We start from the raw sequence: 16,242 nt of genomic DNA on the forward strand, positions 1-16,242 counted from the left end.
GTGATGGTCAATGGAGCAGAGAAGTCCAAAACAACAGATAGAGAAATGACAGATAGTGGAGTGAGTGTTCCTGTGCTGCGGAGACTTCAGGGATAGGCCATTAGACTGTAGATCCTGTATGGGCCTGGCGGTGGGTGTTCTGTGTCACAGGTCTGGAGATGACACATTCTTACTGGATCTGTGCTGGAGGTAGTCAGGACAATATGGTTGGAGCCAGAACTCTGAGAAGGCTGATCTCTTCTTTCCTCAACTGACACAAGGCACCTGAAGCCAGGACTCAGAGGACAGGCAGGGCTTAGGTCTTCCATGGCGGGAATGAGACTCAGTGGGGTGGAGAGGAGGAGACTAGTCCAGCTGGAGTGGCCTGCTGCATCCTAACTTTGGTGCTCGAAAAGCAGCCATGGTGCCTTACATGGTTATTTTTTCAGAAGTTATTGTTCATTTTCTTATCACTGGGCATAAGGTAGAGTTGCTTGAACCATCTTTATTCTTCAAGGAATGAATCCAGTATCTGTCAGTGAAAGTGAAAGACATGTTTTATTTAAAGGCACCCACACTGTTAGCTCTTAAGCATGCTGAAACTTGGTTGCTTGCATTCATCCTGGCATTAGGAATTCTGCATGTATTCCAGATTCTTCAACACTGTGCAGGTTGAAGCCCGCCTAGCAATTGTTACATATTTTTAGTGGTCCTAGAGGCGGAAGCTGTTTTAGCTCTGCCATCACTGTGTGCTGATCATGCCTGTTGATCTGTAGTGGTAATTAGAAACGTGATCCATTAGGGGAAATCCCATGGTGACTCATAGGAGAGCATACAAGAACTCCAAAGGTGTAGTGAATGTATTGGATACTGAGAGCATGAAAAAGCCTATAAAGCAGGCTTTGATGACATTTTGAATACAGCAATTGTTAAAGCACCATCTGTACCCAATGCTTCTGGAACAGGAGAGTCAGCATGGCATAGTGGAAACATAGTGTTTTACAAAACATTACAGGTGCAGGAAATAGATAGTTTGGTTGAACTTGCTCCGTCTTCCTGCTGTCACAGCATATGAGCAAAAGTGACCACACTGGAACAGAAATGGATTGTTAGTGTTTTCAGGAACAAGTGTTGTCAGAAAAATCCTTTGGTGTTTGCAAATCCAGTTAGGCTGGTATTGGTTGAGACGTGCCCCACTGTTATGAACTCATACACTGCTGTTCATGAGTAGCTGGCTAGAATTGTGCCAGCATTTTCAGAAAATGTGTTTCTGAATCCTGGGAATGCTGGAGAAACTTGGACAGCTGAAATAACATGGGGATGCCTCCAAAATTATTTAGATGCTGTTGCATCAAACATCGCACAACTGACTATGGCTTGTTGCATCATGTTTTAGGTGTTAATAAGAAGTGTCCTTTAACAGTGTAAATTTTGAGCAGTAGCAAACTACTTAACTAGATTTTTGCAAGCAAAGGTGCTTCTTCAAGCAGGTAAAGAGTCTGCAAGTGAAGAAAAGCAACAGTAATTAAGGGTGCATATACATGATACTTTGAATCAAAGCAGTAGTGCAGTTTTGAAATAAGACCTTTGATTGTCCCTGCTTATTGTTTTTGTTGAGAGAGCATTTTTGGGCATGTGAATGAGATCCTTGCAGAGGAAACTGAGAAAGAACCTTTGCCCATTAGGATAAAAGGGTTGGATCCGATGAGTGGGGCTGCACTGCTCTGAAGTCATCCAACACATGTCAAACATGCATGTGCCAGCAGAAGGCTCTAAAACTGTCAAGAGTTCCCACAGTACCCTGAAGTACTTCTCATGCTATAAAAAAGGGCTCAATGCCATGTATACCTTTGTATTTGCTAATGGCTGCTATGTGTCTTATTGTTCTTCTGGCTTTCTGCTGCTCCTTTATTTCTGCCAAGATTTTTGCTTCTACTTACCTGCCCTATATCTTCTGCTTTTTTAACTGCTTCTTTCTTATAACATTTTAAAAATTATTCCTCCTTTTCAACTGCTGTGTTTGGCAATGATGACAACTGTTGCTTCAGCCTCCGAGAATATTGAGCAAGGGGCAGCTTGGAGCTTGACAGCATGTGCCCTGAACGGGCCAAAAGTGTCTCCAGCAGATGCACCGCCCTGTTGCTAACGTTGTGCCTCCTGCCAAGTGGAAGGGGACTGACAAGCAGTGCTGCATTCATTAAAAGCAGATGGAGAGTATGTTCTTGAAGAGGTGGGGCAGCCATATGTTGAAGGTGGCACGGTGGATGTGCGCCTACCACAGAGATCGTGAACAGATCTCCAGGGGAAAGCACACCACCAAAGCCACTGCCCTCAAAGACATCCGTGCCCAAGGACCCAGGATTAACAACTGTGTGAGAGAGTCCAGGGTGAAGCTTGCCTATGGTGCCACATGTGTCTGCATCCCTGGAACCCCCCAAGGAGCCCTGTGAGGTGACATCCCCTTGGTGCACTCTCTGCCACAGCATGCAGAGGGAACTGTTAAGTCTGCAGTTCGGATTGCCACCTGTGTAAGTGTGCATACTCCCTTTCTATATGCGTATTCAGTGTGGGATTATGTTTAGGAGGTTTCTGGTAGAATTGGGGCAGTGGTGTCAGAGCTGTGGAGAGGCAATGTAAATCTGACTGTGAGAGCCATTGTGCCTTGAGAGACGATTCCTCAGGGGCTGTGAGTTGTGGGTGAAATCCTGTGTAGCAACAAGCTCCATCAGAGATCACCTGTGCAGTCTCTGCTCTGTTTGTGCACCAGGCTCAATTCTGGCAACCGTGTAAGCCATGCATGCGGCGTGCCATAATACATCCCTCCCAGGCTTCTGCACAAAGACCTTGCCACACTGTCTCTCCTTCCTCAAATGCAGTGCGTAAAGGACCTACCTAGTGGTGGTAGGGGTACTGGTACTCCCAGCCACATTTCAGATCCTGTCCCTGCTCTGCAATCAGATAAATTCAGCATGCTTTCCATTTTTCTGAACTTCTTTCAGAAAAGGTCAAAAAGGGCATTGAGGCATGGGGAAGACATGGTTGGATTAGCTAGGCTTCCCCAAAAAGAATGAATTGAATGCGACAAGAGAGTGTGTGAAAGAGATGAAGGTGGAGGAGGGGAAAACTGAGATCAGAGAGAAGTACTGGTAATCAGTTCCTTTTTAATCTTCGCATAACATTTGCCACGCTGAAAGGCATTGACATTGAGTGCTATTCCACCCATCCCACTCAGTGCACTCCTGAATGCTCAGCGTGTTGTTGGCTCTCATCAGTGAAGCAGTGGGATAGAATCCTCTCCAAAGCACAGTGCTGGATGCCCCATCTGTGATAAGGAGAGCAGAGGGCTGAACTTACAGCTACTGCAGAAGCTGTCCTCGCTTGGTCTGTAGGGAAGGGCTCAACCATGTCCTCACAGACATTCTGGGTAAAACTGATGCCTATAGTTTGGAAGGTATTTGAAACATTGGCACAGAGTCTGTCCCACATGGCCCAGTGCCTTTTGGCCAAATTGCCAAATGGAGGTTCCAGTTCCATTATGCATTCAGTAAAGGCACAATTACATCGGGCCTGTGCTGCATCACTGTCAGGATGTACCTTACGGCTTGGAGCACAAGCGTATAGAGCATCTCTCATGATGCTTATTGAGACCGTCATGAGAGATCCTGTCCCTTCTTGGCAAGAAGGTACTGGCGTGTGCTTTTGAAGATAGGGGATATTAAAACCTTATGGGGAGCCTACTGGTGATGTGTGCAATGACATGCTACTGTTGTCTGTGTCGAACAGGTGAAAGGGACAGCATGGCACTTCCTAGAGAGCCCTAGAGAGGGAAGGATCTGTAGGTTAGCTTTCCATCAGACAGCTTATGTTATAGCACCACTTGTATCCAGTGCATTCTGGTTTTGGTTTGGTGAACACAGCTAAATCTAGTCTAAAGTAAAGCCCAAATCACATCTAATGCAGATGTAAAGAGCCTCAGCATTAAATCGTTTGATTTACTAATCTGCTCTAATGCACCTCACTACTTGCTATGTAAACAAAGTCTGGGACACCAGATGTGCTCATTCATGTTTCATGTTACTATTTGATGTGGTACTAAGTTTATTTTTACCAGCACATATAGTAGGAAGAAGACTGGTAATGTCTAACAGGCACTATCTGCTGCTCTATCTGGCACGTGTGTATGCTGCTTTATGCACAGTTGTGTTGTTTATCATTTTCATAATGCGTTTAAGGCAAATGTGTAATAAACACACTACAATATTTAAAAGCAAAGCAAATTTTGAAGTCTTAAAAATGTGCTTTGAATTTGGTCTTTGTGGTTTTAATATTTTTCTTCTGTTCATTAAAAGACTGTGGGTAGTGTGTTAAGCAGTTCTATGAAACAGAGAATGAGGTTTGGTCAGGATTTTTTTCCTTTGCATCACTTTGTGATAAGGTCTGAGGCAAATAACTGTTTTTGAGTTGCTAAACATTGATTTGCTTTTCAATAATCTCTCAAGAAAGCAGGTTTGCGAAATAAGTTTTTTATTAAGTATTGGTGATAACAATAATGCAAAAAAATTTTTTTTCTAAGGTAGAGAAGCTTGGATACCTTAATATTCTCTTTCCTGGGGAAAACTTAAACAAATGGTTATTCTTAATTTGAAACTCAATTTACCTTCTGGCCAGATAAAGTTTACCTGCTTACTATATCAGTATACAGCTTGAAAGCTTGCACTGAATGCATTACCAAAATCTATGATGCCTTGAATATCTACAATGTAGCTATGGCAATAAAAATTAGCCATTCATTTGAGAATGTCTGTGTGTATGCTTAGCTCTTTCTTGAACAGTCTGTGATATGTTAATCTGTTGCAATTCACTTGCTTCTGTGAATACGGCGCACCTTGAAACAGAGAGCTTTTGAGTCAGTGACAAGTGTCAGCTTGCTGATAGCAGTAGATATGCTGTATTCTAAGTGCATGATATAGCTGTGTACTGGAGCACATGATGGAGTGGAACATAGAATTTCTGTAGGACATTAGAAGGTAACTTTAGGACACTGCAAATTAAAAGTAATAAAAAACAATTTTTTTTTTTTAAAGGAGGAAGGAGATCATCAGCAGTAGGGCCAAGTCCTAGAGAAAGGAAAAGGCAGAATTCAAGAGGAACAGATAAGTGAGTGAACATGTTAAATGCATGAGGTAGACTCTCTTGCAAAAAGTATCCCTTAGTAAGTAAATATATCTTTACATGGAAATAGGGCTACACTAGTTTTCCATGATTCATATGTTCATATATGAATATATACACATAGATTTGTATAGATAAATAGACAAAAATGTCAAGAGGAACTAACACTATTTACCTGTGTACATACTTAAACTTGCAGATAACTTGAGATGCAGTGACAGATTCATGATGCTTTGTAGTAAATATTGTACAGCTGTCCTGTACCTTTTGCTCATCCCCAGAGCTCATGCATGTCAGATTCTTCCTGTGTTTTTTGTTTATACAGCAAAACCATGGAGACATCTGTGAGAACTCCTAAAGGTTCACTGAATAACTTTAGGACTGATTTTTAACATTTTGAGATAAGTCATCTAGGCTCAGTTAACTGCTTATGAAAAGGAAGAGATTACTGCAACGCTCTTTCTGTTGCTAATAAAAAGATATTTTTTCCTGTTAAGGAGAGAAACAGGACATTCTTTTTGTATTATTTTAACACCATTGTGGTGACAGAACACTCTGAACATGGGAAGCAAGCCTTGGCTCTGAAAAATTAACTAGACTATTCATGGTTTTGGTTCTGAGTTTGAAAGACTGAGGAAGAACAGTCTGTCTATTAAATATAAGTCCCACAAAACTCCATTTGTCCCTGTCCTGTCAGATTGTTACACACTGTAGTATGTAAAGATCTTGTGGAAACTTTGGAAATGCAGTATCCTTAAGCAAAAAAAAAAAAAAAAAAAAAACTTATTTTGAGCTTGTCCCACTGTCTGGAAGTAAAGGCTTAACAAGATTTGTGGATATGTAGGCTATATTTAAGTACTACCATGCTGTCCTTCAATCTTGAATCTACTTTCCTAGCATCTTAAATGATTCATATAGGTAATTGTGGTTAATATGTATGTTCAAGATTTGTGAAGCAGAAGTATATTCTAGGAAAAAATAAATATATTCTTTGCTAAACTTGCAGTTGATGACATTTTTAGTGTTGGAAAGTCTGGATCAATATGCAAGATTAATTTTCTGGTTTATGGCTCCAAACGAGATAGAGATGTTTGTTTTTCACTTCACTTGGATTTACTTATACAGGCTTGACCTTCTGGACAAAGTTGTAAGTTAGACAAGCAACCACCTGTATGCTCTCTGTAATGCACTGATGCTAGTGTTCATTACTGCTCCCATTAAAGGCAGTCAGACTCTGTAAGGTATTGATTAAAATACAATTTATTGGAGCTAACACTGGAAGGAAAAAGAGGATAGATAATCTTAGGTCCTTTCAGTTGTTGGGAATCCCAATTTGTGCAGCATCAGATGGACCTCCAATCAGGGCACGGTGTGCTGCTTAGATTCAGTTTGCCAGCATTATGGTCTTTATAGCTCTTAGAGGATTTTCTTAGAAGTAAACAGTTCTATTCATCTTTTCTTCTGTCAAGGAAAATGATGTTCACATGAGAAAATGCAGCTTTACTTCAAGATCAAGACAAGGACAGGCAGAATCTCTAGCGCCAAGTGGGAGCTGCCTACAGGCTCCTCCATTATGATTAGCTGGCTAAGTTTATCCAAGCCAAGGGATATGTGCAGCATAGCACGGGCCTGAAGGCCAACTTACATGTGCAGTACAGCACAGTACAGGATAGCATAGCACAAGCACAGCACAGCACAGGCCTGTGCTGAGCAGGTCAGCTGTTAGGCGGATCACTAACTCCTCGATGTACAGTAGTCTTCTGGATAGGATCACTATGCTCTCACTTCTGTTTTTGCAGTACAGAACATATGAAATAGTAAATTGTTGACTGTTTTGACTAAAGACTTTGTAGACTAAATTCTAATTTGTCTGCTATGGTTTATATGAGTGTGAGATATATCAGCATATACTGCTAGGAGCTGGTCCTTACTATGTCGGTGTGTGTTGCAGGTGTGCATTCTCATATGCAAATGTGCCTTCATAAAGGAAGTCTAAATGTGTGTATATATATGCCTATATAGATATTAGTCTCTTTTTTTTCCACTCATATGTGTAAGAATGTTCCTTATATTTCTAAGTGTATTTAGTTGTCTGCAGTTTTTGAATGATTTGTTCAACTGTTACAGCAACTAGACAAAAAGTATTGCTTTGGGGTTTTTTTTGGATTTTAGAATCCTACTTTGTGAATAATAGCATCTTCTTTAGGCTCTTTTTAATAAAGAAGTTTTAGAGGCAGTGAGCACATCACATATATATATTCTGAGGGTGCTGACACTAAATCTGTGAGTTCAGCTGAAATTTAGAGAAGAAATAAATTAAGCTCTTTTTTAGACTGATTTTATAGCTTGCACAATTTAGTTAATGTTGGGTACTTTTCAAACCCTATCTTCATCTTTATCTCGATTTCATTTCCAAATGCTCATATAATTCTGGTATACTATTTTTAGCACTTCAGTGGCTTCAACATTTCTGCAAATAATTAGAGAACTCCAGTTACAAGTGACTTTCACTAGGAAAATGAAAAGAAAATAGAAAAAAAATAGAAATAACTAGCTCATACTCCTTTTCAGGTTTAATTCTGTTATAAAAGAATTCCATTTTGTATTTTGTCTGGAATAAAACAGTGATTTCCCACTGGATTCATAGAATTTTAAGACCAGCAGGGACCATTGCGGTTGACTTCTCTGACACGCTGCATAATACAGAGCGAAAACTCCCTGCAGCAGAAATATACATTTATAGAATCAAATATCACATTAGCCTGGATATTAAACTATTATAGTCTAATTAATGTTTAAACACCTAATAGATGTTAATTAGAATCTTCATTCCAAAGGGATTAACTTACCACCTCCACTCTAATTAAGTAGAAGAGGAGAGTACTGTGGGAAAAATTGCAGTTTCTCAGAGAAAAATGAAGGAAAAGATTTTGATAGTTTTGTAGTAGCTATTCTTGACCACTGATAAAGTGGTCGCATAGTAGTTGTTGCATGCAATTTCCAGAAGTAAATAGGATTGCTAAAATTTTTACTGCATTGAAGGAGTTTTCATTCTAGCAGGTGCAGAGTAAGACAGGAAGAAATGGGGGAAAGTGAACTGTTCCATCAGTAGTCTCTATTATATAGTCATCTTACAATAGTTTTATATTTGTGTGGATGTTTGGGGATCGGGATGGATATTGTCATTATAAAAGTAACTCTGAATTTAAAATGTGTTGTTTCTGGAAAATAAAAAGGGTAAAAAAATCATATTTCTTTAACAGTACATATTAAAGAAAAAGCAGAGTTAGTACTTGGTTGACCTATGTCTGGTTTGTGATTTTGCTCTCAGTGAGATCATTATTCATCAGTAACAGTACATTTCCCATTTTTCTCTCTAAGAAGCCCTGTTGAGTCTTTGGACAATGCTTATGACATCAGTGACTTCGTTTTGAGGATTAAAAATGGGAAGAAAAGGAAGGATTCTGTGCACAAAGGGAGAAAAATAATGTTTATGAAGAAGGGTAGAGTATAATTTTTTTCTCTGTTCAGAAGACTGTCTTAATGGCCAACATTCATAAATTGTAGTCAGAGTTTCCCCTAAAGGTAGCTATAGTACCAACAGTTGTGAGGTTTTGGGTTAGGGTGTGTCGGGAAAAAACACATGCCCTCTGCTCAGGGACAACCAGTATTGAATATGAGTAGGACTGGTTTCTTACCCTCATTTCTTAAAGTGATCTATTTATTTTTAAATTACTTAGTAGGTGACAACTTGTCATCCTAACAATTGCTATGGAAACTACATGCTTTCAGTTTTCTCTTGCTATAACACCATTGTCAGGAATGTGAAAATAGTGATGAATTCCTTTGAATACAGCAAGTTTTTTTTTTTTTTTTTCAATCTGTCCTGGATTGTTTTTCTTCAAGGCATGACAAACTTCAGATATAAATAAGCTACTTGAAGTCTCACAGCCCACTCTGGGTTGCTTCTTGCTGATGGCATCCCAAACCGTAAGCAACAGGGCAGCATGAAGAGAAAGTTTAGTTTCTATCTCTGGTGACAGAACAAAAGGCAGCATTGTAGTTACTGCAATGCTTGGGACTTTGGTTTGGAGCTCGGGAGAGGAAAAGGATGCCCATACTAGGCAAGGTGAGGAGGAGGATGCCTGTATTAACCAAGGAAACATGCATTAAGGGCTTCTTTTGAGTGGTCTAGGACAGTGAAGGGGCTGTCCCTGGAGTTTGCCAGATCTGTCTTCTTTCTGCCATCATTCAGACTGGTTATTTTTGTGGTGCAATTCAGTAGGTATGTATCATTCCAGTTCCTAGTGGAGGTTTGGCAGCAGGGCCAGCAGCAGAAGGATGAATGCCTCTATGGGTATTTCCTTTTGAATCCTGATATCTTTTGGATGTCAGCCATTTTTAGTGGCAATGAGTTCCGTGTATAGTATTCAATATGCAGAGAGAATTTCCTCTTCTTAATTCTTCATTTGATATCTTTAGTTGAATGGCTCCTTGTTGTCAGGAGGCAGATAGAAAGGAAATTGCTGAGCTGTTATTGATGCATAATTGGTTATTTTATCATAGCTCCTCTTATATGTCTTTTTCATCAGTAATCCGTCCCGCTGGCTTTTGATTTTCTCCATAGGAGAGTTTTTTTATACTGTTGGTCATTCTTGCTGCCTGACTGTGAATCTTCTTTCATAATCATGCATCATCCGTCAACACACCATGCCTGAGGATGTCTTCTCAGTTAGTAGACATTTGATAAATTTCATGTTCAAGCTGACTGCTTCCAGAAAAATATTCCTGTTGGTCTGTCTTTCTGAGAGTCTGTTGGAAGTTATTAGAAGAAAGAGGCTCTTCTACTTGAATCCTACTAGCTGATATGAGAAGTGTCTGTTCCTACATTTTTTTAAAATCAGGAGAGACAGGTCTCTCTCTCTCTCTGGCTGCCTTATTCTTGTTTACCATACTTTCAGTTCATGCCAACCACAGATGATATTGCCAGTAATCTTTTTTATATATTTCCATCTACATTATTGATGCAAATGTTGAATAATACCAGGTCTTGAACTGATCCTGGCAGAAATCTAGTGGAAGCATCCCATTTGCTAATATTCCCCAATTGACTCAGCAATCTGTCAGCGTATTCTGAGTCCAGTTACCCTGTGCTTTATTTTTTATAATGCTAACTTTTTAAAAGTTGAAATTGCATGTGGTAATAAACCTCTCGTGGCTTTTTGCAGTACTACTTAAAATTTTCATATAATAAATGAGAGCTCTCTTTGGCAATTTCATTTATAGTTTTTTGGGGCTCTGAAATTAATCTGCGTTGTCTCAGATTTGTTTATGTCAGTTTTTGTTTATGTATTTGCTGAACTGCAAACACCTGCCAAGGCATGGGAGAGGTTTTTCTGCAGGCTCAGTAACAATATTTTACAGATAGGCCTGATTTTTTTTTTTTTTTCCCTAAATGAAAATTTTAAGTGTCACCTTATCCCTTGGGAATTATCTCCTAACCATTGTCAGTGGGATTTCCTACTCTTTTCCTTAAACTGTTTGCTTTATTTCTGTTTTTTCCTGGATCTGAAAATTGCACGTGCTTTTCCAAACCAGAGCTTTTGTGGCCTGCCTGTTACAAACACTGTCAGCCTGTCGGGATCCTACGTGCACCCCTTCCCACACATGTCTCAGGGTTTAGCTCCATGTGCTCAAGATGCTCCATGGTGCTCGGCGCAGGGTTTGGCACGGCCTGAGCTAATGGTCAGGGAGCAGCAAGAGTGGGCTCCTCTGTAAGGGAAAGTGAGCCGGGAGCCAAAAGGGATGGCAAGGCAGGTAGGGCTGCGCCCCCCCGATAGGGGGCCTGTCTCCCTTACCCGAACAAGCAGAGCAGAGCAGGTCTGGTGGTGACCACCATGGCAAAGCTGGCCTTGAGCACAGGCAGCCGAATGCCTCGGCGATGTTGGTGCACTCAGGACCTGACACAGACCTTTTATGGGCTCTGGAAATTTTCAGTTGGTTAAAAACTACAGGCCATGTCCTTATTGGCAGGCTAACCAATTTCAGATTGCTCCACAGTTAGTTTTTTTTCTGTCCAAGGTAATTACAAATGGTGCAACTGGGGTTACATAATGGGAGTTTGGAAATTTTCACATTTTGAGACCATTTATTTTAGTGTAAGCTAGTGATGCGGGGTTGAACTACTAACCAGATGGCTGCAGATCTGCAGGTATAGTGAATGTTACATAGAGGTGACATAAACTTGAAAGAGCAGGTTTTCTAAAGGAAAAGAGAAAATGAGATTGGAACACTTGGATGAATTCATGAAAGCTGTGATGAATAAGTGCATAAGAGACAGTTTAAAGACAGAGAGTCTGATGAAAGAACTTTCTTTGGAAACCATGCATTACATAAGAGGAAGAAGGACATTGCCTTGTTGAAAAAGAGAGTTATTTCCTTTTGCCTTTCTTTTTGGGAATCTAGGATAGATTGTTAGCAAAGAGAGATTTTGGCAGTGGTGACGCTTCTCCATGCTGCTTTTGCGGGAAATCATTTTTTCCTTTGTTCAGTTGCTCCCTGTTTTCTTCTCACTGCCTGCTCCGTCTTAAAAAAAACAACAACACCAAAAAAAACCACCTTTCCATTTGTGCATTTTGTTTTGTCTTGTTTTTTTGCCTTTTTTGGTCTTCCTCCACTGCAGAACTCCTCTCGCCAGAACTCCTCTCACCACAGGACTGCAAAGCCAGTGTACCTGTCTGGCCTTGTGAGTCTTGTATTCTTTAAATTTGCCAAATGGTTCATCACTCTTTTTGCCAGCGGGAGCTCTGAATCTGCGCTTCATGTAGGGAGTGCTAGATGCAGCTGTTAGGTATTGTGAATCCCTTGGCAGGGGTCAGATGACTGCTTTTTAAGGACTGAGATGTTTAGTTCCCAGCCAGCAGTTGCTTTCTCACTCTTTTTATTAATCTGCATATGAAAGACATTGCTCCTTCTTGGCTGTGGCAAATGGTTGCTTTTTGTCTCCTGTGTCCCTTCGGCTAAGTACTTCCGTATGCAGCAATGAATTTGCATAGTATTTGGGCAGTGATATAGGAGGAGGGGTGTTTTATACCTGCCTGTCCCTTTGTGTCTATATGTGCATGTGCATGGACATGTGTACATCCAAGGGGATGTGCAAGGGCTGTGGTGTGGACGGAAGTGTGTTAGAACTGTGCTGGTGGTTGGCTGAGCAACTTAATGCGCAAAAATACCTGTTTGTTTTAAAGCAACATTCTGTCCTTCAGATAAGTGTAGTGAATCTAGTAGTAGAAGAACAATGAAATAGTACCTCTCCAATGCAGTTTGTTTATATGAATTTGTGATGTTATTTATCATCTATTATGTGAATCTATTATATGTATCTTTCATACCTGAGGACAAAAAACATTTGCTACCTGTTGAAGATTGGAAACAAACTTGATTAGTGTATATTTTCATAACATTTACTGTTTTGCTGGTGCCTTATTATTGGTATGAAAATATTGGATTTAGCAAATTCTTCAAGGTATTCTAATGCCCCTCTTCCTTTTGCAATTTGGCAATAGAAAAGAATTACACAGTTCTGTATACTATTTTTTTTTTCCACTGAACCTATTAATCTATCTATAATGTTGTTTGTTTTATTGCAAATCTTGTCCTGTGTTAGAGGGAAAAGTACATATGGTTTGCTGAAAGTTATCAGCACACATAAAGATTGCTAGTTATGAATTGTAAGTTGTGCCTGCAACTCTTTTGAATGTAATGAAAGACATGAATGTGAATGAGACTTGTTAGGAAAGACATTTTCCAAATTTGCATTTGCACAAGGATGGTACAAATTTGTTTTGTGACTAGTGTAGTGCTATAAAGATGGTGACATTTGCAATAGTGAAACTTTCTCTGTATTTGAGACTTCTTGCATAAAGCACTGACAAGTTGTGTTTGTGATTTGAAGACCATATGTCTCTCCTCACTTGTCTGTAGGCTCTGTCGAAGTTCATCTTCCTAATGCGGCCTTTCTAGAGAAAAGGTTATGACAATACCTGCAGAGCTGAAGCTCATTCTGCTTTAACATCTCTTCATCATTTAAAAATAAACATATGTGGAGCAGTTTGTTCACTGCAGTAATTACATACAATAAGATTGCAATTATATAATCTTGTGCCACCTGCTTTTCGTATTTGCAGCACAGCAGAAGATTATTTTTGATTATTTTTGTTATTATTATTTACCATTGAATGATTTGTCACATCTAATTACTTCCGTTTACAGTTCTCCTGAATATTCCCTGTAGCTGGAGACAATGTTTACTTTTTAAAGAAATAGTAGTATGCTAGCGCACTAAAACAGAAAAGGGCTTTAGCTTCTCTCCAGTCTTTATGTGCTGTAGTGGCACAGAGGTGCCAAGAAGCCAGTTGTAAGCAGCTAGCTGAGAATTTTTCCAGAACTGGGAGGAAATTTCTAGGTGACAAAGAGCTGGCATTATCTGTAGGCCTGTGTACAAGGTATATAGCTGAAGTGCTTCTGTGTCAAGAAGATCCTAGTTCAGTGGGACTCTGAATGTTTTACAGTGTTTCATGATAAGAGAAGTACCCATAGCCCCCTCTGTTGCCAGTGTAGTAACAGCTCTTTGTGGCTCTCTTCCCATATGCCCATCCATTTATCCTATTTTTCTCAGTAGCAGTTAGTCTGTACTGTGTTCATTTGAGAGTTTGTGCCCAAAAGCTGTGAATTTATTTCTGTAACAGGTGAATACACTCAATGTAACAAAGGCTTCTTTAAAGTCTTATTTGAAATTACTTCTGTTGCTGTGCACCTGCTACTGTTATGTGTTCAAGTCTTGAACTGTCAAGGAATTATGAAGTATTTTTATCCTGTGACATTTAAAATTGCTCTCTCCATAGGGGAAGCCTGTGGGAACGCCAGATGCTGGTGCCTATTTCCGTGTGCTAGCAGAGCATGAAGTAGCTGCTGCCTTTACTTCACCAACCGCAATTAGAGCAATCCGTCAGCAGGACCCTGAGGCAGCTTTGGGAAAGCAGTACTCTCTGACAAGGTGAACTAAGGATACACTGGAAGTAGTTTCTTACAGAAACAGACTGGATGAACTAAGAATAGCCAAGTGTCTGGGGCTTTGCCCACCACTGTATAGCAGAATACAAATGAATTCTTGACAATTTAGCTGCATTTGTATTTGTTTGTAAACTTACATTGATAGTTTGGAGGAGATGCAAACTATTAAGAAGACTGTGACTCTAACGTTAAGAATTCTTAGTGACTTAGGATTGCTTGCTCAACCTTAATTTTACTCCACTGTGCTTATACCCTATAATACAGTCTTGGATTGCATGATCCTGTACTGTTTTTCCACATGACCTCCCATTTCACTGAGTGCACAGGATCTTCAGTGTTTGTTTAATCAGCAGCTAGTCAGTGTTTTGTTTATCTTTGTTGTTCAGTTTCTGACCCCATAACTTAGTTCCTGCTCATGGTTTATTCAAATCAGCTCTGAAGACAAAACTATTTGCTATCTCATACTGTTTTTAAGGTCTTTATCACCATACTATCTGCATGCTCCAAAAACATTACTGAGTTCATCCTCACAAATCCCCTGTGAGATGAGGGAGTGGTATTATCCGTATTTTATAGATGGGAAGCCGAGGCACAGAGAGATTAAGGTCAAAGTCTTCTATTAATTTTGAATACCCAGTCTGAGCCATTTAAGCACCAGTATTTCAGAGTTCTTAGAGTTATATAGCGCTTTACATGGTTAAAATGCGTTTCCTGCTGACTTCAACTGCATCTGCGAGTGTTTTGTATTTCTCAAATCAAGCTTCAGAATTCCATCTCTGCAATGTTGGACTTGAATAATTTGCTCAGCAACAAGCAAGGACTGTGTCAGACTGTAGGCAGTATTCCGTCATATGATCATCTTTTATCACAGTTGCCCAAAGAGAGAGGGAAGATGAAAAGCCATGTAGCTTAATTAGGCCTCAACTTTCTTAATTGCTCACGAAAGTTTTATTCATCAGTAAGAAGGATGTATTCCTGGGGTATTCACTGCAAGTTCTTCATTAATTTCTTCCATCTGTTTTGAGTGCTATCGTCAGTCTTTCCCCCGCCCCTTGAAATGGGAGACAAGCCCATTTGAGGCTGTAAAGCACTACTCTTCTGTGATGTTTAGTGACAAGGAAGTGATTCATTGGTGTATCAGATGCTAGAAAACTTAATGGCTGTTGCCCAGCATTTTCTGGGCAATTACTGAAATGACTTAGTCCATCGTCGGAGTATTCATTTATTGGAAAATCTGCTAACAAACAGTACCTGTAAGTTGCCTCATTTTCTGGCCAAAGGAGAATTCCAGATAAGTAAGAATCCTCTAACTGATATCATTTCCCCTGGACATAAAAAGCTATTCCATCATTCCTATTCAGTGCCTAATTAATGAGCTTCTCCATTTATGTATAAATATGGTTGCCTCTTAAATCATTCAGCTTTGGGCCGAGTCATTCCCTAGTACCTGACATCTCCTTACCACATTTAGAGCAGATTTCAATATCTAGCACCAAAAAAAAAAAAAAGTCCAGTGACTGTTCTCTGGCTGACAGTATAGTGCACTGTCTTACATTCCTCAAAAATCTTCCCATATTTGGAATCCCGCTTCATCTTTCAATTGACTTAATTTTTATGAACTGATTAGGATCTGTTTTTCCAAATGCTTGACAACTGACAGTTGAGAATGAAATTGGGCCACAACTTAACAGATTAAATTAAGATATAAGTAATACTTACCAGTTCATGTCCCGTAACCTAGTTGGCTCTACTGATCAATTGCAAATGTTCTGCCATTTTTTATCAAGGGAAGCTAGAGATACTAGCTTGTTTATCTGATACGATTTCTTAGTCTAACAGCTTATTGAAATTTCTACTAGTGTAAGTTCAAACCTGCAAGCAAAGGCCTGGAGTGAGATGAGAGATCTGTCATGTTTCTTGCTATCTGTCCTGCCTTTAGCCTGGAAATATTTGTTGCAATGAACTTTTCAAATGCTAAGCCTCATATTTGTCATCAAATAATAGTCCTATCAAAATAGA

General features: G+C 39.8%; 1 protein-coding gene across 1 annotated transcript in view; it reads left to right on the forward strand.

Moving 5' to 3' along the window:
• ACSS3 (acyl-CoA synthetase short chain family member 3) overlaps positions 1 to 16,242 on the forward strand; it is a gene marked incomplete at its 5' end in the record, with an annotated part of 90,451 nt that overhangs the window by 28,553 nt on the left and 45,656 nt on the right. Inside the window, one exon of the mRNA XM_026091778.1 lies at positions 14,055 to 14,206. Within this exon, the coding sequence (XP_025947563.1) occupies positions 14,055 to 14,206 (152 nt within the window). The remainder of the gene's footprint in view (positions 1 to 14,054; positions 14,207 to 16,242) is intronic.

This window comes from Apteryx rowi, unplaced genomic scaffold (genome assembly GCF_003343035.1).
Source record: "Apteryx rowi isolate R43461 unplaced genomic scaffold, aptRow1 scaffold_922, whole genome shotgun sequence".
In the NCBI taxonomy this organism is placed as follows: domain Eukaryota; kingdom Metazoa; phylum Chordata; class Aves; order Apterygiformes; family Apterygidae; genus Apteryx; species Apteryx rowi.